This window comes from Heptranchias perlo, chromosome 31, assembly GCF_035084215.1.
Source record: "Heptranchias perlo isolate sHepPer1 chromosome 31, sHepPer1.hap1, whole genome shotgun sequence".
In the NCBI taxonomy this organism is placed as follows: Eukaryota; Metazoa; Chordata; class Chondrichthyes; order Hexanchiformes; family Hexanchidae; genus Heptranchias; species Heptranchias perlo.
In genome coordinates, this window is record NC_090355.1 from 31,394,159 (window position 1) to 31,416,811 (window position 22,653).

The 22,653-nt window shown below is 40.2% G+C and overlaps 1 protein-coding gene across 1 annotated transcript in view; it reads right to left on the reverse strand.

Moving 5' to 3' along the window:
* The window catches only part of qsox2 (quiescin Q6 sulfhydryl oxidase 2), an 88,599-nt gene that overhangs the window by 54,513 nt on the left and 11,433 nt on the right, over positions 1–22,653 (reverse strand). Inside the window, exons 2-6 of the mRNA XM_067969882.1 lie at positions 10,133–10,233; positions 6,852–6,900; positions 3,535–3,640; positions 2,054–2,144; positions 1,121–1,266 (exon numbers count right to left, since the gene is read on the reverse strand). Of these exons, the coding sequence (XP_067825983.1) occupies positions 1,121–1,266; positions 2,054–2,144; positions 3,535–3,640; positions 6,852–6,900; positions 10,133–10,233 (493 nt within the window). The remainder of the gene's footprint in view (positions 1–1,120; positions 1,267–2,053; positions 2,145–3,534; positions 3,641–6,851; positions 6,901–10,132; positions 10,234–22,653) is intronic.

A 22,653-nucleotide genomic window follows, 5' to 3' on the forward strand; every position in this document is an offset into this window, starting at 1 on the left:
AAATTTCTGGTTTTATTCCATGATTTAGGAGACTTTACTCGGGCCAAAAGAAACTATATTTAGACTAACATCTGGTTTACTTCCAAAATTGTTTTTTTTAAAAACTATTAACTTACCAAAAAAGGGATTTGGATTCTTATGCCAGTTGCTAACGAGACTTCAAATGAAATACAATTAGATTGAAATTTCAGCTCAAGTCAGTATAAATTTGTATTCATCAGAACAACACCTACAGAGCAATAAATTTGGTTCATTTATTTTGCATAATTATTTGGACAATAACACTGAAGCACATTTCTGTGGGATTTTGTCATTGACTGGAACGAAACAGTTTTAATATAAACATATATATCCAAGCTATAGTATCTGAGAAGCCATGTGCTCAAGGGGTCAATTGTTTGTGGGGGAGGGAGGGGAAAAAGTAGTCAATATACCAGTTACAAAAGAGCTGATCAAAAAGGCTGTGGAATTCAAGCAGTCAGGAGTACTGTAAAGTAGAATTCTAGTTTAAAAATCTAAGTGTTTAAAAAAAATACAAAGGAAATATCACAATAAAACAAGAGATTTATTTGCTTTTCAGTTATTTCAATCAGAGCAGCAGAGCCCCTCAAATGAAAACCAATTTCCATTACAGATGTGCAAACACGGCATACAAATGGGTCAAAACCTCACCCCGAAAGCAAATCATGGCAGAAACAAAAGATGCACGTGAAATTTTAATTACACCATGGTGGCCAAATCAGCAAATTATTGAGCTGATAAGTGATTGTCAAAAATAAGCAGTTCACCCTCACGCGCCCCTCCCCCCATCCCCCGACCCAAGAGTAGAGAATTAAAATATTTTCTGATGCCTCTCAAACTAGCTCCTGGGCGTGCAAGTGTGGCTGACGGCCATTCTCCCATTCCTCCCCAAGATGACGTCACTTGGCAACTACTTCGTGCCTCCTTTTCATACAGAGGAAATTGGGAACTCACTGCATGAGGAACTCATATTTTACCTCTCTGCGGCACCGCACACTTGCTTTCCAGCTCTCTGTTATCCCCTATTCTCTCATTAAAAACTGTATAATATGGTGAAAGATTCTGTATGTTTTGCAAAAAGTAACTGTTGTACACTTACATGTAAATTAATCCATGGGAACCATTAGGATGGAGCAGATAGCACGATGGCACTGAATGGATACCTAGTTTCTCCATTAACTTTTTATCTGTATCCATTGCTCGTTTTACCATAATATTTTCATATTGCATCAAATCAAGTATCACCTGTTAGAAAACAATGAAAATCTGTAAATATCATGGCATGAGTATTTTAATTATACAGGTGTCCTAATAAGCACCTTTTTATCAATCTCCCATTTGTTTTCGACAGTGAATACTTGTCCAGGCTGTCCAGATATATTCCCACAAACAGGGCCTGGGTTTAACATCTCATCCAAAGAACTAAACCTCTGACATACAGCACTCAGTACTGCACTGCTAAATGTCTACCTAGATTATGTGCTCCTGGAGTAGGACTTGAACCCACAACCTTCTACCTCAAGAGGAGTGTGCTACCAAACAAGCCAAATTGGTACACCAAACTTTTATTCAGACTAATTGCACAGATAAGAATTTAATGGTTTGCAATAAAAAAACATACAACTCAGTATAACTCAAGACAACTTGCGTTTATGATGCTGCAATGCATCTTACATTGTTTTAACTTCTCACCGGTAGCGCTATAACAGCCAGAACTAGACTGCTTTAGTTGATAAACTTTGTTATTTTTAACTGTATAAGAATATTTGTTCCTTACAGATTTAGTTACACGTGCATTCATGTGCTTAGTCTCCAGCCTCCCCATCATGGCACTGTGCATCCATCACTCACTGATCCTCATTTCAAGTTTTAAATAGACAGTGAAAGGATATCAGACACTTTTGTTTTCATTTTAGCCACTGTAAATCAAAATTAGATCCAAGGTAGAAACCGTTTTCTTTGATGGTGGGGAAGAATGGGGAATAGAGTAGCAGGGAGAGAAGAGAATAAGTAGGGCAACTCAAAAACTCACCTCCCGACCTACATAGGACAACTCTGTTTCAAATAAAACAGCTGTATAGTGCTTCTGGTGTTTACCCAACAAAGACAGGATAGAACTAGAGCTGAAATAAAGAGGAAAAACGTTTTGAAGACCCTTCACACTTTTCAGAAAGACATTTCAAAAGGAAAGTGTACAACAAGGCATCTAGATTGACAACATTAGTTTTACATTTTTAAAAATTATTAGATCACTATATACTCGAGATAGCTTTTCAGACTTTGCTCTATAAAATTCAAAGTATTAAACTATATTGATGTTATAGACATCTGCACAGTACTAGTTAATATATTTAATAAATAAATCAAGTTTTCAGGACTGTATGTTGGTGCAATGTGGTGGGAGTCCAAACTAAACAGTACAATGTGGGATTCACATCCATGATTTTTTTTCTTATATAAACTAATTCCAAATTTTGTCCATCTTCTTCTGAAGGTTGCAGTTTTGAGTGAACTGACAGCCATAAGGTATCTCATTCAAGTGACCATTCCTCAAAATAGAGCCTGAACAGTGAGTATTGGCAGGCTATTTGACAGTTGAGCTCATCACAGCCAACCCCAAATCTTTTCCTCACCCAGTCAACATACTTAGTCTTTCAAACAGGGGTCATTGGATACAGATTGGGAGTGGGAATACTGGCTAGTTTATTCCCCTCTAGCCCATTGGCTCCAAGATCAATTGTAGCAGCCTAATTTTTCAACCAATTCAGCAGACAGGGAATCGAATCTGGGACCTTCTGGGCTGTATGGCTAAGTGCTACTTTGGGCGGTGCCCTCAGATCCATGATCAACCAGCATCAGGAACTACGTAGAGAATGGCAGGAATTCTAATCTAATTAGTAACATTATGAAAACAGTAGAAATCAGAGACTTGTGCACATAGAGGAAAGGGTGGTGATTGTGGCAGAGGTGGGGGGGGGGGGGAGGAGACAGAGTGGAATAGTCACCAGGGACATGCTCTTCCATCTCCCAGGAAGTGGCTTGAGAGCACCAAAGACAGGGCTGGCAGTAGGGTGACTGATTTGCTGCATAGCGGTGGGAGAAAATAGGTAAAATGTCTTTGCCTCAAATAAAACTTTTTTAGAAATGTCATACACACTTAAAAATGTAAGGAATCTTACAACACCAGGTTATAGTGATTCCTTACATTTGTCCACCCCAGTCCATCACCGGCATCTCCACATCACACTTCAAAATGACTAGCTTACCACAAATTTAAATGGGTGGCTAAACTGCCCAATTGATTGGTCTACTAACAGGGAAGTGCTTCAGAGTGAAACGTCTCTTGAAACATGATTGGACAGACAGCACAGTTTTCACCCAGTTTCAGCCTCAACGATAATTGAGACTTCAACAATTAGTAGAAAATGTGTACCAAGAATAGTCTAACAAGCTGGTTCCATTGTAATTAGCACAAATGGCATCACTGCGAAGAACTGATACTTCCAACAATACCTTGCCGCTTCCAGCATAGGGCAAGCAGGAGGCTTATTTGCAGTAGTGTGGTTTTGTAGAAAATCAATCATTATTTGTCGTACAGTCTGCAACTCTCTGTCTGGTCCTGTAAAATAAATTTTCAATTGATAATATTTGGAAATTTAAAAAAGATACTAAAATATAATCTTCACATTTCCTTAAAATCTATTCTTCATTCTTAAGCCTAGCAAGATCAAATTAAATAAGCACCAGTATTCAACATCTTTTATTATCTTCCATCCACAGCAATTACACACTGGGAACCAGCTCTCAAATTCTAGGTACAATTAAGGTGGAAGATTTAGATGCAGTCGAGGCTTAGATTACATGAGCTCAGAGAAGTACAACAAAATGCTGAAATATGGCAATTAAACTGTATCAATTATAAGTGGGGAACTTAGAATAATATAAAAATAGGGATAACTTATAGCTGACACAAGTGTCAGTTGATATCACAAGCTTGCTTTCACAGTAAACAAAGACCCATTTGTGTTTTCTTTCTGCGTGCTCTGTGGTTCCTCCCTAACTGTAGTTCTGCATTTTCATTTCCACTTAGTGGTTTGCATTTTGGAGTTCTGGGTCAGAAGGCCATTCTTGCATTAAAAAAAGCCTCAATTAACTTTTTGAAATCAATTTATTCCTCCTAAATACAGACTCTAATAGACAAATATATTATCAATGCAGTAACAGGAATGTAACAATTGATTTAGACCCTCTCGTTAATGGAAGCTTTTGGTTGGAAAAACACCATTCTTCATTTGAAAGGCTAGCTTTCAATATTTTTACATCTGAGTTTTAAATCCTTGCCTGGTGATTTAACATTTTATACATCTCCTTAGTTGACGAACAGGATAACAAATTTTAAATCGTTTGGGGAAAATGTTAGCTAATCTACTGTATTACTTCTTAATGGTCAGCTTGGCTCAGCTGGTAGCACTCTCGCCTGTGTGTTTTAAGTCTCAGAATGGACTTAAGCACTTAATCTTTGCTGGCATTTTAATGCAGTACTGTATTGTTTGACTGTCTTTTGCATAAGAGGTCAAACCAAGATCCCATCTGCCTATTTAGGACGACATGGTATTTACGATCCAAAGAGCAAAGAGTTCTCCCCATATTCTGGTTCACATTCATCCCTCAAAAAACACCAGCAAACCAAATTTACTGGTCATCTAACTCATTTGTTGTTTATGGGACCTCAGTCTACAAAACAACAGTAACTACACTTTAAAGTAATTGACTGGCTGTGAAGCTCTTCGGCACAAATCAAGGATGTGAAATGCACTATTTTAAATGCGAGCTCTTTCTTTTATGTTTTGAAATGTTAATTTATGCACAATTCCTCTCTCCATCAACCTCACTTCATGTGGGACAAAGGAAAGATGATTAACAAGGATGTGTTAGTTCAACTTAAGTATGGTTATTTTAATTTTGGATTAGCAAAAGTTGCTGAACACAAATTAAGCTCAGAGGGAATCATATGTTCATTTTCTTGCAACAGAAGGTATTCAAATCATCTTTTCCACATGTACATTGACTAAGCCTGATCAGGCATACCATTCACAAGATACTCCATCCTTCCCAAGTACTATATTGCCACCCTCTATCAACTAATGCAAAATACAAGAGAATAGACACCTGTATGCTGTTGCTAAAACAGGAGAAAATTTTCCCTTTTGCTGAGTTTTAATAAAAAGAGCAAAAGAAGAACCAAAAATACTTCATCTGAACCAGTTCTGCATCTATCTTATAAAATTCAATACCACCGATTTTTTTTTTGGGGGGGTGGGATCTGTGCTCCTATTTAAGATAACTACATTTTGCGAAGGAAAACGTAAAAATTTGACAGATCCAAGTGCTGGAAAGAAAAACACATCGTCCCACTGCTTATCTTGGCCAAATTCCCAGCTCTTCAGCAACAAGCTTCAATCGTCAACAGCTGTTGAGCTATTTTATCAGGAAAGTAAAATCTGGGCAGGCACCACTAAAGCTTAAAAAGCTAGTCAGAAATGGATGAGATGATACTTTAAAAATCAATATTTTAAAAATATTGTTCTATAGCCCAGACAGTTACTGTATAGAAATAAGTGCTTCAATTAAGTTTATATAGAAATTCTTTAGTCTTAGCAAACTCAACCAACAGAGGAGATGTTTATTAAAGGAGACTTACTCAACTGATTTAAACAGAAGGTGGTGATAAAAATAAAATTCCCTACTTGGTCCACAAAGATCTGCCCTGGAGCCCTTCCTGTTGACTATAAGCATCAGTGATGTGGCAAAGGCTGCCTGTGGTATTCTAAATTGGCTGATAAATTTTGTGGGGATGTAACTAATAGCTAGGAGGAGATGAATTAACTCCAGAGACTTGGACCAATTAAATAGACAGATAAGATAATGGAATTTAATATTAATAAAACGGAGTAATGTATACCGAAATAGGTAATATTAAACACGTATGCAACACAAGAGTCCTATTTTGTAAAAGGCCAGTGGAATTGAGAGATTCGGCAAAGTCTACGGGAATAAATTAGATCTCTCCCATAAAGGAAGGACATCATTCAAGGATCATGGTATTGTGGCCCAGCCAAACTGATTTTCAAACAAAACAAGTTAAAAGAGTACAGTCAGGAAAATCAAATAAAAGGTTCCATGCAATGCCAGTCACAGGTGGTGTTTTGTCATCATCAATTGGCAGAGGCTGAAAAGGATTTGGGAATGATCATTAATCAGACCCTGAAAGGGTACCTTGGTGCACTGGATCACAAATCAGAAGAAGTTATACCGACATTGTACAGATGAATGGTGGGGCCATTTCAGCAGTATGATATACATTTTTGGGCATCCCACTTGTAAAAGGAGACAGTTACAACAGAAAGAATGCAGAAAAGAGTGACCAGCATAATTCTAGGCCTAAGTTAGGGAGAAAGACGAAAGCAAATGAACTCATTTCATTGGAGGGAAGTCTCAGGGCATCACGACACAAATCTTTCAAATAATAAGTATGGATAAGGTTGAAGTAAGCAAGTTACTTAACTTGGACAATGAGCATAGAACATGGGACAAAACATACAAAATTCACAAACGATGATTAAGGTAACTATTGCTTCCTGTTCTTTCCACTCCCTAATTCTTGTCTGATTTCAAACTCTTGCTTAGAATTGAATTTTTTTTTAATTTAACTGTTAGATTAATACTTGATTTGGCCAAAAGGAAACATGAAACGCCACGTAGAATAAAACATTTCTGCAATCTTTGTGAATTGTGGCAATTTCCCTGTAATGCTTACTATTGTGCCATACCTTTGTAATTTTGTCCTGCTGTGAACTGGGCTGCAAGTGCTTTGAAGTACTGCAAAGGTAAAATGAAATAAAAATTAACAATGTTAACAACAGGTTTTTAGTGGTAGCATATGAAATGGTGGAAATAAAAATGGGTCCACAACAACAATTAGTTTTTACATCTTAACTCAGAAAGCAGTATCCTGTTGCGAAAATTAAAAAGAAAACTTGGCAATAGAAAAAGCACATTCATCCCAAAAGTTCACCTTCAGGTGCTATATAAATGCAAGTTGTGGTGGTCATCTAAATTGAAAGATTAGAAACTGTACTTTTCCCCTTCCAAGTCAGCAGTGGTTAATATACATTTTCTAATCGCTGCACAGTGTTCTGCAGATACAAGGTCACGTTCTGAAGCAAAATCAAGTCCCGTGGCCTGGCAGGCCATACCATTTGAAGCAAAAGTTGCTGGGCCCTCCCATGAAAAACTGTAATTGCCACTGGGCCTCAAATAATGTTCCAATTGCACACAAGATAATGGAATTTGTTAGCACAGTTGTTCTAGCTAGAATATGACAGAGGAGAACAACTGTCAGGGGAGATTGCAGGCATGAAACGATTGCCATTGCATTCATCTCCCAAATGTCTTCCAGTTTTGACCCCAAGGAGACCACGGAAAAATCATGGCCAGCTCTATGGATTGTACTTGGTGGAACGAAGGAGAAAATGGAGGGCCCATCCCATTCCACTTTAGTTCATATTGAGCCACTTCCCTTCAGGCTGGTCAAGTTCTAAGTTCTGACTGAAACAAGAGGTTGGTTAGTAACGTTTTATTGGTCATGTTTTCATATGGTTTTCATCTAAATGATAAAACTTGAGGATCTGCTCTTAATAAATCAAGCCAGGCAGTGCAACAAATATCTGCTTTTCTGAAAAACCAAGGCCAATAACTCAGTGCAAAATGGATTTCAGGTGTGAAGGTAAGGGCATAAAACTCATCACCATTCCACAAACAAGAACAGAACTCCCTCTACACAACAGTAACGCAGCCTCCAAGGACTTGAAGAATACTTTATCCCAAGAAATTGAGTTTACTTAGTAAACTTTGCTACATTGTCCAGCCTGGCCAAAAAGAGTCACCATCTCTTACTGTTGTGCATCTGAACAAGTGGGACCCACAAAAAAAATTCAGTGTTTCCTGATTTCTAGATTTTCAAGAAATTCAAGAAAAGATTAATTACTGGTACTTATCAACTGCACAAAAATTGTAAGATTTACTGCTTTTAAAGGTTTCTAGATACATTTTCCTGCACTATAAAAAGGACATTGCTTGCATACAGCATTATAGTCAAGTCTGATCTTATTTCCCCTGATGTCTACACATGAGGGGATGTCTACACAAGCTTCACTTGATACCATTCAGGAATTGGAACCATTGACTCATTTTACTCCTCCTTGACCTACGAGTGCTTAGGTCAACAGTAGTATTGCAACCAGGGTCCTGGAAGAGCTGTGAAATCAACACAAACTGGAAATTGAACTTGGAATCTTCCAGTGCACATGGCTTTGTGCTACACCAGGTGGTGACTTTAACCCACTAGATCATTGGGATAGTTCTGTCCACAGATTTATCCCATCTTTTGTCTTGATGCACAATTTGGTGAGGGGTGGGGAAGAGGAAGGAAGGAGAAACAGGCAATCTGCCCTGTCTCAAGCTAGACAATAAGAGGTACAACTTCTCTTCAAGGTGAGTGCTGTTTTTTTTAAACCTGCCCTGCATGGTGTACTCTGCTTCTAACTTCCTTTTGATCCTGCAACAACTTGCATTTACATAGCACCTTGCATTTACATAGCACCTTTAACATGGTAAAACATCCCAAGGTGCCTCACAGGAGTTTAATCAGTCAAAGGTCGACACTGAGCCAAAGGGGGAAGACATTAGGATAAGTAACCAAAAGCTTAGTCAAAGGGGTAGGTTTTAAGGAGCATCGTAAAAGGAGAGATTTAGGGAAGGAATTGGAGGAACGCAAAGTTTTCAAAGTTGCAGGAGGTTACAGTGCTAGGCCATGGAAGAATTTGAACACCAGGATGAGAATTTTAAAATCAAGGCATTGGTGGAGCCGAAGTAGGTCAGCAAGCAGAGGGGTGACAGATGAATGGGACTTGATAGGAGTTTTTTGCACCGTGAGTTATTGGCCTTGGTTTTTCAGAAAAGCAGATATTTGTTGCACTGCCTGGCTTGATTTATTAATCCTAACTCCTACCAAGAGATTTGGATGAGCTCAAGTTTATGGAGGGTGGAAGATGGGAGGGGAACAGCAGAGCATTGGAATAATCGAGTCTGGAAATAACAAAAGCACGGATGAGGGTTTCAGCAGCAGATGGGCTGAGGCAGGGGCAGAGATGGGCGATATTATGGAGGTGGAAGTAGGCAGTCTTTGTAATGGAGTGAATATTGAGCCTGGAGCTCAACTCAAGGTCACACAGGTCACCGAGGTTACGAACAGTCTGATCCAACCCGAGACAGTGGCCAGGAAGGGGGATGCAATCAGCGGCTAGGGAACAGAGCACGTAGGGGTACTCCAGAGGTAACGGAGCGGGGCGAGAAGCCATTGCAGGAGATTGTCTGGCTACGACTGGATAGGCAAGTATGGAACCAGGCTCTAACAAGCTACATGACAGCCAACAGTGCCATGGCTCTTGTATCAACTACACATTTGACTATTGACCCATTACAGTTGAAAAACTTAGCAAACAAAAGTTACCAATAGTTTTAAGTGCGCAGAGACAAATATAGCATATTTTAGAGGAGAGGAAGATACAGTGCTATGGAGAGAGAGCAGGTCAGTAGTATTCATTTCAGATTGCTCTAGCAAAGAGGTGTCACACATGCGATAGGTCAAATGTTCTCTTTCAGGGCTGTAAACGTCTATGGTTCTGTAGTCAGTTATAAAGCTGGAATGGAGATACCCACTTATTAAATCATGCTTCAAAATGACACTACTTTGGTAATTCTAGATATTAGAGACTAGATACCGGCTTTGTTAAACAAGATAACTTTATTGTAAAATGGGTTGAAAATTCTTTACGCTTATGATGCAACTGCTGCTCTCCACCCACACAGGTGGATATAACAAAAAAGGGACATCAAATTTCAACAGAACAGACGGTACATTGATAGAATTGAACATCATGCCCTCATTTTCCTTATCAAAATACAGAAGTTTGCAAAAAGAAAGTGGTTTACAGTACTAAGACATCAATCCTCTCCAAAAGCCACGATCAGTTTTCAGGTACATCCTTACCCTAAAGGTTGGATAGAAATGAATGCCATATTCTATACAAGTGTCAAAATTCTTCTCCTCGGCACAGTCCATCACACCTACTCGGATTGCCAATTCCCAGTCTGAAAAGGAAAGTTCAATGCATTATTTCCTAGATATAAACTTGGTTGTCCTCCATGTTTTGTAGGGGCTTCAGTTTGGTTATAACTTGGTTTAGTACCCACCATTTAGTGACATGCAATATGTTGCAACTCCGAGAACAGCAGGGAAGATAAAATCGTTTTTCATTCCCAAAGATATTGAGTTCCAAATGTTCACCTTCCTCCAAAAAAAAAGATTTTATCCACTTATTTAATCGCTCGATAGGCTTGGAGTGTTCACCTCACAATTAGTAATCCTTCACCAACATCACTACCATCTACTTCCAAATATAAAAATTAGTTTTAAAAAAAAAACTGGCTCCGCAACTCCACAGTACTTGTGATATAATGTTGTACCTGTACTAATGTAAGGAATCTTACAACACCAGGTTATAGTCCAACAGTTTTATTTGAAAATCACAAGCTTTCGGAGGCTTTCTCCTTTGTCAGGTGACGAAGGAGAAAGCCTCCGAAAGCTTGTGATTTTCAAATAAAACTGTTGGACTATAACCTGGTGTTGTAAGATTCCTTACATTTGTACACCCCAGTCCATCACCGGCATCTCCACATCATACCTGTACTCGACATCAATTTATGGTATCTATAGAGTGTAATGCAAAGCCGGAAGACCAGAGTTACACTGCTGGCTGCACCTCACTAAGCGCGGAGCACTTGCACACATGTGTAGAGTTTTGCTCCAAGGCCAAGGCTAGGATTGCAGGTGGGGATATAACCACTAAAATGATTCAAATGTAAGTTTAAGTGCCCAAACATGGCCAGGGTTACATTAGACCTGCGAGAAGCCCTAGTGCAAGATTACCAATCAGATGTGGTCTTATCCCACTCAGTTTTGTGCACTTGGGAATCTTTTTGTGACCTTATTCCTGAGTTACACTAGCACTTGTACGTCAATGCACAACTGAACGGTTTAAAATGTGTACTTTAATGGTGCTATAAGGTATGAAGGAGCAATTCAGCTCACATTACTCCCTGGTAATCTCTCCAGACAACTAGACATGTCAAAACTCAATAAAAAGTAACAGCAGGAGTGGTCATTTGCAAATCTATTGAAACAGATGAGCTGCCTTGAGTAACATGAAAATTGATTACATTTTTTCCTTTTCTGTGAATACCAAGGTGAGTGATGTGAGTGCTGGGGACCAGTGTCAGGAGGTGATGGTCAGTTTTTGAGTGACACTTGCCCAATGTAGATATGCCTTATTTTCTATTTAAACCCACGGATAGGCTTTTTAAATGCTTAGGAGATCATTAATATAAGCGTTCCCTTCTTCTCAGAAACTCACTGTGGGTGCAAAGCTGCATCCTCGTACTCTGTAGCAGAATATGTGAGTATCAAAATATTGAACAAAAGAAAAGCTTCATAATGGTGGATACAGGACCTGTGTATGTGTGTACAATAACCCAAACAGGTAAAAGATTAAAAGGCCAAATTGCCTAACTTAGAAATGTCCATTCCTGGTGTCGTGTGATTGCTTAAGGGAGAAAAATAATGAACATTTCGTCTTTCGCAAGATTTTTATTGTCTCAGAAGGTAAAAGAAAAATTAAAAAAGAATATTTTTCTAATCTTCTACTCCACTTGAAGTTCAGAAACCAAGATTCAATATTACAAAAACGATGAAATGATTGTTCCCAAGACTACCTTGATCAGAGCTGCCTTTCAGTATACAGTAGGTGGAAATATACTTTGTACCAGATCTGGTAAGTGCTGCTTTCTAACACCAGAAAAGGATTTTCAAATCCAGCCGTAAGAACCAGTGAAGTAAATAACTGGTCAGGATTCCTTCGCTGAAATTTCCTCCTTTTTGTTTCCACTTTACTTGTTGACTGAGCTGCTCTTTATCTTCACCAATTTTGACCTGTACCTGAAATTATCCTGCCTTGTCTACTCAAACATCTTCCTTCCTCCAACCTTATCCTCAATATAAACTCACCTAGCCACCTTTGCCCTTACTATTGCCACCTCTAAATTCACAATCATGAATACGGATATATCTCTGGTTACTTTTCCACACAAAAACCCTCTGCCCACCTAACCCTCCACCCTGTCCTACTGCCTCTGGGGGAAAAAAATCCTTCTACTGCTCCAAAAAAAATTCACAAACCCAAAAAGGTCAGTTACAACAGTTGCATCCTCCAAACAGACTGAACTCAGTCCAAAAGGTAACTATGGTAAGTAAAAAAGCCTTGTCGTTTGGAGACCCCATGGTGAGACATGTTGACAGTGTTACGGATGGAGGGAAGTCTTGAATGGCGCAGTTAGCTTTTCCCAGTGATTAGGATTACAGGCATAAATAATAGAGCGGATGGTTTGATAAAGTGAAAATATTAAAAGGGAACTGCAATTGCTTTACACGTTGGTATGAATGATATAACTGATAAGAAGTCTGCCATCTTACTGAGTAATCACAAGAGAATGGTAAGCAAATTGAAGAATAAATGGTCTGGATTGTCACTCATCATTTGGGATTGGTCAAAAAAGAACAGCAAAATTATTAGTTCAATCACTGTCTCAAGAAATTGAGTAAGAAAGAGGGCTGGTGGTTGTGGATAACTGGAGGACTTTTTCTGAGGGAGTGTAAATTTTTCCGGAAGGCTGTGGTTTATTTTTGTAGGTTGGGGGGCTAATAAATGAACTCCTAGCAAGTGCTGGAAAATATTTAAGGCTAGCTAGGATCAGGAACGCTATAGCTCAATGTGTGCAAGATTGCTTATACAAGGGGAACCACAAAACGACAGAATTCCTTAACGTAAATTTATACTAATGCTCAAATAGTTAGAAATAAAAAGCTGGAATTATATACATGCTTCTTTGAAAATGCAAATGACATTTTTATCGGAAATCTGGAAGGATGATACTGATGGATCGGAGGTGCAGTTGAAAGGATTTCTGCAAAGACAGGTTGGGTCACAAAGGAGGGGTGCAGCTTTATTTGGTGAAGAGCATATAACTGCTAAAGGGGGATATTGATCAGCAGGAAGGAATTAAAACGATTTGGGTACAGTGGGACCACTGGGTTGGTTCAAGGTTGATTCTTGCATTATAGGCCTCTGGCACAACAAATAGAACAGAGCAGGGAAGTTTGTGGGCAAATTCAAAGAGCGGAATAGTATTATAGAATAGTGACCGTGGGTGATTTTTGACATCCGTCCATCAAGTGATCTGATAAGGGGCAGTTAAGTGCAGAGAGGAGCAAGACTGAGTTAATTTATTGACACTGTTGATGGTGATTTTCTTAATCAACGTGTCTGGGAGAGTACAACATATTAATTGTAGTGTGAAGTGATGATCGGGAGGCGAGATCTAATCTCTGTGGGGGACCATCAGAGCAAGAGCGATCATTGTATTGTTCGATTTCAGTTCCTGAGGTGACTTAATACTGCTGATAAATTTATGTCAGTACTAAATACTGAGTTTTCACTTATGAGCAGAGATTTATGGAAGGTACAATGGGGCATGCTGGATTGTCTCTAAAAAAAAATTCAATGCTGAAGAACAAGGAAGTCATATATATCAAGGCAAAAAAAAAGTACTGCATACACAGCTATTAGGAAAAATTAGATCTCATTGGATTATAGGACTAGTATTACATTGGATAGGCAGCTGGTTGAAATTACACAGAGGATTGTTATTAATGGCAGCGGATCTGACTGGGGCCCAGTTATGAGCAGAGTTCTGCACAACTCTATATTCAGACTACTGGGATTTAGGTAGTATTCCTAGGATCACTGAGTACAAAACAATACTATACTTATCTTATATACAGTTGTGGTATGTCAACACTGGAGCATTGTATCCAGTTTTGGTCCACTCATGGTGAAAAAAAGACTATGCAGAATGGGCCAACTAGGCTATCAACACTGAGAACTATTACTTACAAGGACAGGCCCCAAGAATTAGGGTTATGTACTTTGGAGAAATGCAGGCTTAGCGAGGACATGACTGAAGTTTTTAAAACGATGATATGGTGTGGTTAGATGGATTACTCGAGACAGCAAGGGATGGGAAGACCAGAGGTCTTCGGTAAGCAAATTGTCAGTTTAGATGCCAGGAGATATTTCCTTTCATAGTCACTGCATTCTGAAACAAACTGCCGAGACCTGTGATGAGTATAGAACTGCTATAGTCCTTTAAAAGAAGGAATTTGACAAGCTCTTGGGGAAAAAACATTTCCAGTTATGAGGGTTAAGATGCTAGTTAGCTGTAATTGTGATGAGTCTCAAGCAGCCTGATCTCAGAGCCTCATCACCATCAGGCCTTCGTCAGTAAGAAAAGAATTAGCTACAGACTTTTTTCCCATTGCTTTTTGCCTCTCCCAGGAGATAGTGTGGTTAAGGGGTAGGTCAAGGGTGTGCAAATGTTGTACCGCTGATCGGATAGGACTTGATTTATTCCCCTCCCTCACTTTCCTTCTTGTATGTTCCCTCCCAACTCCCTCTTCTCTGGCCATACAATATCACAAAACATCAGAGTCTTGCATCCACTCCTGATGACCTCATCACCATCAACTCCAGGGGCCATCACCCATGTCCAATTTACCTAGGCTTCTTTCTCCTTGCTTCAAAATACAACTTTAAAAAAAAAACAAGCTCTTAGACTGTGTCTCTATCCTCAACCCCTCAAACTCTTGCCCAGTATCATCTATTCCATCTTGCAAAGCGCTCTTATGAGGAGTGCCATAGAAACTATTAGTTAGCCATTTGATTTAAAGGATGCATGTGAAGCTATGAGAAGCACAAGATGCTGTCTGTGTAGGTGTTTTTTGGCAATGTGCTGTGTAAACAAGTCATTCAGAAAGTCAGAATTTAGAAGCTAGTTACTGTTTGCTCAAGCACCAGTTCATTACCCACACATTCTACCTTGCATGCGCAACAGGAAACACAAGAGCAGAAATTTTTACTCATCACATAGTTGCTCCATTAGGAACCCTCTACTGTAATAAGCATAAGAGGGCAAGTAATTCGTGCATATTCCCCGAGTCACCAATGCTTTAGAATCAACACCACAAGTTCCTGACAACAATCGCATGCACTAAAGAAAAGGTTGTTCCCTGCACCAGCCCTTAGCGAATCTGCTAAGTTTACTTTGGTGATGCCATCAGCAATTGAAATCAGCCTTTAGGTGATGGTGACGTCACTAACACAGCACTATAGGAAAATCAAATAAAACAACCTAGAACCACAGGAGTGAAGCCTGTGAATCAGGTGGTAGCTTGTTAGACTCAGGGGGAAAAAAAAAGTGGGTCTTGAAATGTTTCTGGAAGTCAGCCAGTTTATATATCGAACTGCAGCTGATGGCGTGATCACTTTTGCCATCGGCTGTAGTATTAAACTAAAGCACCCAAGAATGCCATTGTCAAGGGTACTGCTCACCTGCCACTGGTGGTGATGCATTACCAATATAAAAGCATAACTGTCACACTCCACCTCCGCAAGAGTAATTGCTTCCCTACCACATGTGCACACAAGTATTAACTCCCACCCCCCCACCAACTCATAAAATGGGGATTGCAAACTGTTGCCACCAGCTGGCCCTTTTCCTATTGGAATGTAAATGGAATAAAATCATTTTGAAATCAATGCTCTCCATTAACAGGCATACATCACAGAATGAGAACACGATGCTGCCTCATTAAATTAAACTGAAAACTGAAACAGCAAAACAAGGCGCAGAGTGCATTTCACAACTGTTACTTTGCTTCATTTCCCTTTCTACTGGAAGACAAAGCAGTTTGGAAATATACACTGCATATGTAAATCACACCACAAAAATAATCCAGGTCATACTACACTGCTAAGTGGTACAGTACTGGCTTTGTGTGTTCTTAAACTCACTCCCTGTTTAGTATAATGTCCTCAGTCACCACTACCTCATGTCCATAGCTATATGTCTACTAATGGTAAATAAGCCATGTAACTTCAAGGCAGCACTGTTACCTTGTGATGAGGTGTTTGTGAACCAGCTTTTTCCAATTGCTTTGTGGTTAATTTTACCTCTAGGTCACTAATCCACTCCGAGAAAACCTTCAGCAACTAGTCTGCAAAATTTGCTGACCTATTATTTTAGAAAAGGAGTTACAGAAAATTATGAAAAAGGAACTCCAGACATCAAATGAACCTGGGGATTCTACCAGATGTGCCATTTTACATATTGAAACACGATTTAGTAAAGAATACATGCCAAGGTATCAAGTGAGTTTGTGCCAAAATAGGTGCAAGTGGCCAGAACTATCCAAATCTTTCAATACCACTTATGAAGTTGAAGCCTGGAGGAATGCAGGAATAAGGCAGCTTCTTGTTAACGCACTGCTGTATAATATCAATTCCAACCATTACAGCATGCAAGAGGCAAACATATTCACCCTGTACATCACAGTCCAGTGACTCAAGACAGGCATCAGCCCCAATTATAAGCATCCAGTGGCAGATGGACATCAATTCACACAGAGTACAAAAGGTGCAACAGTCTCTGCACAAATGCAATGGAATGAAAAGCTTGGTTTCAGGGCAACCGCCTCTTCAGCAGCCGCCTGCTTCCACCTGTCTGTATCCACAAGCACACTGAATAGGGGCACTGTCATGGTAATAGAAATAGGGCATCGCCCAACAATGTGAGCGGTGGCCGTAATGAATTCTTGTTTCTATGGACTGCAGCTGAGATTGCTTTTAAATTCTAGCCACTCCTGGAGACCCAGTGAGGATTTTTTTTTGGGGTGGGGGGGGGAATGACGAGTGGGGAGATGACGAGTGGGGAGAAAGAAGAGGAAGAGTGAATGGGTACAAAAAGGCTATACTGTATGCTAAGTACTGCTGAAGGACAGATTAACAAGCCAATTGTTAGAACTATTTGAAAGAGGCAAGGAATTTAACAGGAAAGCCATAATGCAGTAAAACTGTAAGTGTTGGAAATATGAAACCGATCTGAAAACACTCTCGGGGCTGTTTAAAAAGGTGTCACCCAGCATCTGAAAATTCTGATAAAGTGTCTCTAAAATGCTAATCTACTTTTTGTTTTCAGATGTTGATGGACTTGCTATGTTTTTCCAGCATTTTCTGTTTTTATTACAACATAGTAAAAATACAGCTAGTATCACCATTCAAAATGAATCTACATAACTAGGCCTGACCTGCAAATTTGTAAATTACAACATCACAGAATCTAGCTCAATCACGGCAAATGTATTCATACTGTACTTAATAAACCTCTAAAGTTTTGCACCACTCTCCTCCTCAAATCTAAATTGGTTAAATGGCCAATGAATCTACACTGGAAAGAAAATTTCCATCCAATACCTTACAAAATCCAATACAGCAGGCTTAAAAATAATTTTAACAGGTGCACACATTCAGTTTTAGAAATACTTGGATGAATATATCAACATGAAAGTCACTCACAGGGTACAGAAATGGTCAGGGTCCATTTAGTTCCTATACAGATACACCTTCAATGTCTGGCACAATTAAGTAAATGGGAATGAGGGGCTTACAACAACTTGAATTTATATAGCGCCTTTAACGTAGTAAAATGTCCCAAGGTGCTTCACAGCTTAGGCAGAAAAACAGATTCACTATCAATTCTATATTTATTAGAAGAGTCGAACAATGGGAAGCCCTGCATTTTTGTCCCTAAAGTTACAATTATTTTGTGTGAGATTTTCACCCTTTCTATACAATGAACAGAGATTGGCACCCTTCTGGTACTGAATGCTAACCCTGTACACAGGTTTCAAGGCTCATTTAAAACACGTTTTCCTGCCTCTGAGCAAAGTAGCCAGGCTTATTAAAATAAGCATCTCCATAATTATTTTTTCTGAAAAATATGCAATGAACGCCTTCAATTCACAAGATATTTGGACAGATTTTTCTGTATCAAAATACGAAAGTATTTCAACTAAGCGTACTGTACTTGCAAAGTTCTGATAGCAGCCCACCATAATGTACATAAGCCAACACTAAATTCAGGCAACCGTTGACATGTACAGATAAGCTACGAGATCAAAGCACACAAGCATTGCCATATCTGCTGAAATTAGCACAAAACTTCTATTGCTTATATTTCATGTTTTGTCTGGTCATTATTTTCTCAATGAAAAATTTAACTTACGGAATTCAATATCAGGCGATAAGTGTAATGGTCCTGTAAGAATCCACGGGGGATTGATACAAGCTGGTTTGACAAAAAAAAAAGTACACCCATATCATCCAGCATGCAAAACCAGATCAGCCCCATTATTGCCTTCCCTATCAGAAGTAATTTTTTTCTCAATTTAAAAAAAAATTTGTTCACGGGACGTGGGCGTCGCTGGCAATTATCGCCCATCCCTAATTGTCCTCGAGAAGGTGGTGCTGAGCTGCCTTCTTGAACCGCTGCAGTCCGTGTGAAGGTTCTCCCACAGTGCTGTTAGGAAGGGAGTTCCAGGATTTTGAACCGGTGACTATGAAGGAACGGCGATATATTTCCAAGTCGGGATGGTGTGTGACTTGGAGGGGATCATGCAGATGACGTTGTTCCCATGTGCTTACTGCCCTTGTCCTTCTAGGTGGTTGAGGTCGCAGGTTTGGGAGGTGCTGTCGAAGAAGCCTTGGCGAGTTGCTGCAGTGCATCATGTAGATGGTATACACCGCAGCCACGGTGCGCCAGTGGTGAAGGGAGTGAATGTTTAGGGTGGTGGATGGGGTGCCAATCAAGCGGGCTGCTTTGTCCTGGATAGTGTTGAGCTTCTTGAGTGTTGTTGGAGCTGCACTCATCCAGGCAAGTGGAGAGTATTCCATCACACTCCTGACTTGTGCCTTGGAGATGGTGGAAAGGCTTTGGGGAGTCAGGAGGTGAGTCACTCGCCGCAGAATACCCAGCCTCTGACCTGCTCTTGTAGCCACAGTATTTATGTGGCTGGTCCAGTTAAGTTTCAGATCAATGGTGACCCCCAGGATGTTGATGGCGGGGGATTCGTCGATGGTAATGCTGTTGAATGTCAAGGGGAGGTGGCTAGACTCTCTCTTGTTGGAGGTGGTCATTGCCTGTCACTTGTCTGGTACATTCACAGCTGCTAGATTTAGCTTGTATAAGAAAAGTTATATTTAAAGAAAAATCAGAAACTTTAGCACTTATATAGAAAGTAAACATTTTAAAGTTATACTAAAATTTAAAATGCAATAGTGGAAATATCTGTCAGTCATCTAAAGTAGAAAGATACAGGCAATGTTTCAGGTGGGACCTTTGTTGAGGGTCCATCTAAAGCTTTAATCACCATGAGTAGCAGCTGATCTACTGTGCATTTTCAATATTTTGTTTTTAATTTGATATCTGCAGTTTCTTTGTTAACTATCAAATGTGGATAACTTTTTTTGTGAGAGCGGAAGAAAATATCAGGTGGCGCATTGTGACAGGATGTTGGGTTGTCAAACTAATGCCTCTTCACTAGTGTGCAATTTTCTGCAGCACTGGCAGTATATGACCATAACATTTGATTTCAGTAACACAATCTAAGTATATGAGCATAAAGTACCAGAAAAAGTGATCTCTCATTAGCACTGGCTCATGAACTGAACAACACAACCACTGTCAGAGATACTTGCTGAGCACTTAATGGCCAGGTACAAGAGATGGGGTTATTTTATGGCTTATTGCAGGATGTGGTACAAGCATACTGTACTTTTCTCCAGAGCAGCTCTTAAAACGTAGAACAAATTCACAAGTTACTTACACGTGCCTTTTTTTTTAAATGGGGGTGGGGGGGTGGAAATGGAATCCCAGGAAACATTAATGAGAGTGGCAGACAATAGATACATCTGCACAAAACTCTAGAAGATAAAATATTTTCTTCATCCGCAAGAGCCTTTTGTGGAATGAGTTTAGAATCGTAGTATGGTTACAGCACAGAAGGCAGCCATTCGGCCCATCAAGCCCGTGCCGGCTTTGTAAGAACAATCCAGTTAGTCCCAATACCCTGTTAATTTTATCCAAATGATTTATATCAATTAGTGTTAATTGTATTCAGGTGGTACATATCAATTGGGGACTTTCATGTATCCATTTATATGGGAGCTTATCTAAGAGGTGCACAGTGAGTAATATGGATCTCTATGAATAAAGACTTCGAAGCAACTGAAGACCAGGCTCAAGTATTCTATCCTTCACCACCTGGCTATCCAATTTATTACATCCCCCGCTCTTTCCCCATAGCCCTGCAAATTTTTCCGGCCCCCTCAAGTATTTATCCAATTCCTTTTTGAAAGCCATGATTGAATCTGCTTCCACCACCCTTTCAGGCAGCACATTCCAGATCATAAATACTCGCTGCGAAAAAACTGTTTCCTCATGTCGCCTTTGGCTCTTTTGCCAACCACCTTAAATCTATATCCTCTGGTTCTCAAGAGAGTCTAACCACCTCCCATTGACATTCAACGGCATTACCATCGCCGAATCCCCTACCATCAACATCCTGGGGGGTTACCATTGACCAAAAACTTAACTGGACCAACCATATAAATACTGTGGCTACAAGAGCAGGTGAGAGGCTGGGTATTCTGCGGCGAGTGACTCACCTCCTGACTCCCCAAAGCCTTTCCACCATCTCCAAGGCACAAGTCAGGAGTGTGATGGAATACTCTCCACTTGCCTGGATGAGTGCAACTCCAACAACACTCAAGAAGCTCAACACCATCCAGGACAAAGCAGCCGCTTGATTGGCACCCCATCCACCACCCTAAACGTTCACTCCCTTCACCACCGGCGTACTGTGGCTGCAGTGTGTACCATCCACAGGATGCACTGCAGCAACTCGCCAAGGCTTCTTCGACAGCACCTCCCAAACCCGCGACCTCTACCACCTGGAAGGACAAGAGCAGCAGACACATGGGAACAACACCACCTGCACGTTCCCCTTCAAGTCACACACCATCCCAACTTGAAAATATATCGACATTCCTTCATCGTCGCTGGGTCAAAATCTTGGAACTCCCTTCCTAACAGCACTGTGGGAGAACCTTCACCACACAGACTGCAGCAGTTCAAGAAAGCGGCTCACCACCACCTTCTCAAGGGCAATTAGGGATGGGCAATAAATGCTGGCCTTGCCAGCAACGCTCACATCCCATGAACGAGTAAAAAAAATCCTTCCGCCAACAGGAACAGTTTCTCTTAATTTACTTTATCTAAACCAGTCATGATTTTTAGCACTTCTATCAAATCTCCTCAGCCTTCTCTGCTCGAAGGAGAACAATCCCAGCTTCTTCAGTTACGTGGTTAGACTGAAGTCCCTCATCACTGGAACCATCGTAGCAAATCTTTTCTGCACCCTAAGGCCTTCACATCCTTCCTAAAGTGCTGTGCCCAGAATTGGACACAACACTCTCATTGTGGCCGAACCAGTGTTTTAGAAAGGTTCATCATGCCTTCCATACTCTTGTACTCTATGCCTCTATTTATGAAGCCCAGGATCCCGTATGCTTTTTTAACCGCTTTCTCAACCTGTCCTGCCACCTTCAAAGATTTGTGCACATGTACCCCCAGATCTCTCTGTTCCTGCACCCCCTTTAGAATTGTATTATTTAGTTTATATTGCCTCACCTCATTCTTCCTGCCAAAATGTATCACTTCGCACTTCTCAGCATTGAATTTCATCTGCCATGTGTCCACCCATTCCACCAGCCTGTCTATGTCCTCATTGTTGACTACACTTCCAAGTTTTGCATCATCTGCAAATTTTGAAACTGTGCCCTGCACACCCAAGTCCAAGTCTTTAATATATAAAAAAATGCAGTGGTCCTAGTACCGACCCCTGGGGACCACCACTGTATACCTTCCTCCGGTCGAAAAAAACAACCGTTCACCACTATCGCTGTTTACTGTCACTTAGCCAATTTCATATCCATGCTGCCTCTGCCCCTTTTATTCCAAGGGCATCAATTTTGCTGGAAGCCTATTATGTGGCACTTTATCAAACGCTTTTTGAAAGTCCATATACACATCATCAACCGCATTGCCCTCATCATCCAACTTAATCAAGTTAGTTAAACACGATTTGCCTTTAACAAATCCGTGCTAGCTTTCCTTTATTAATCCACACTTGTCCAAGTGTCTATTAATTTTGTCCCAGATTAGTGTTTCTGAATGGTTCCCCACCATCGAGGTTAAACTGACTAGCCTGTAGTTGCCAGGTTTATCCTTATACCCTTTTTTTTGAACAAGGGTGTAACATTTGCAATTCTCCTGTCCTCTGGCATCACCCCCATATCTAAGGACAACACAACCACAACTTGCTCATTTGGGGCAATCTCACTCACAGAGGTCATGCTATGGAGAGTGTGGCAAATGGGAAATGTTATACTCATCCAGCAACAGCTGCTCTTTTGAAGCTGTGGTTAAGTGATAATGAAGGTG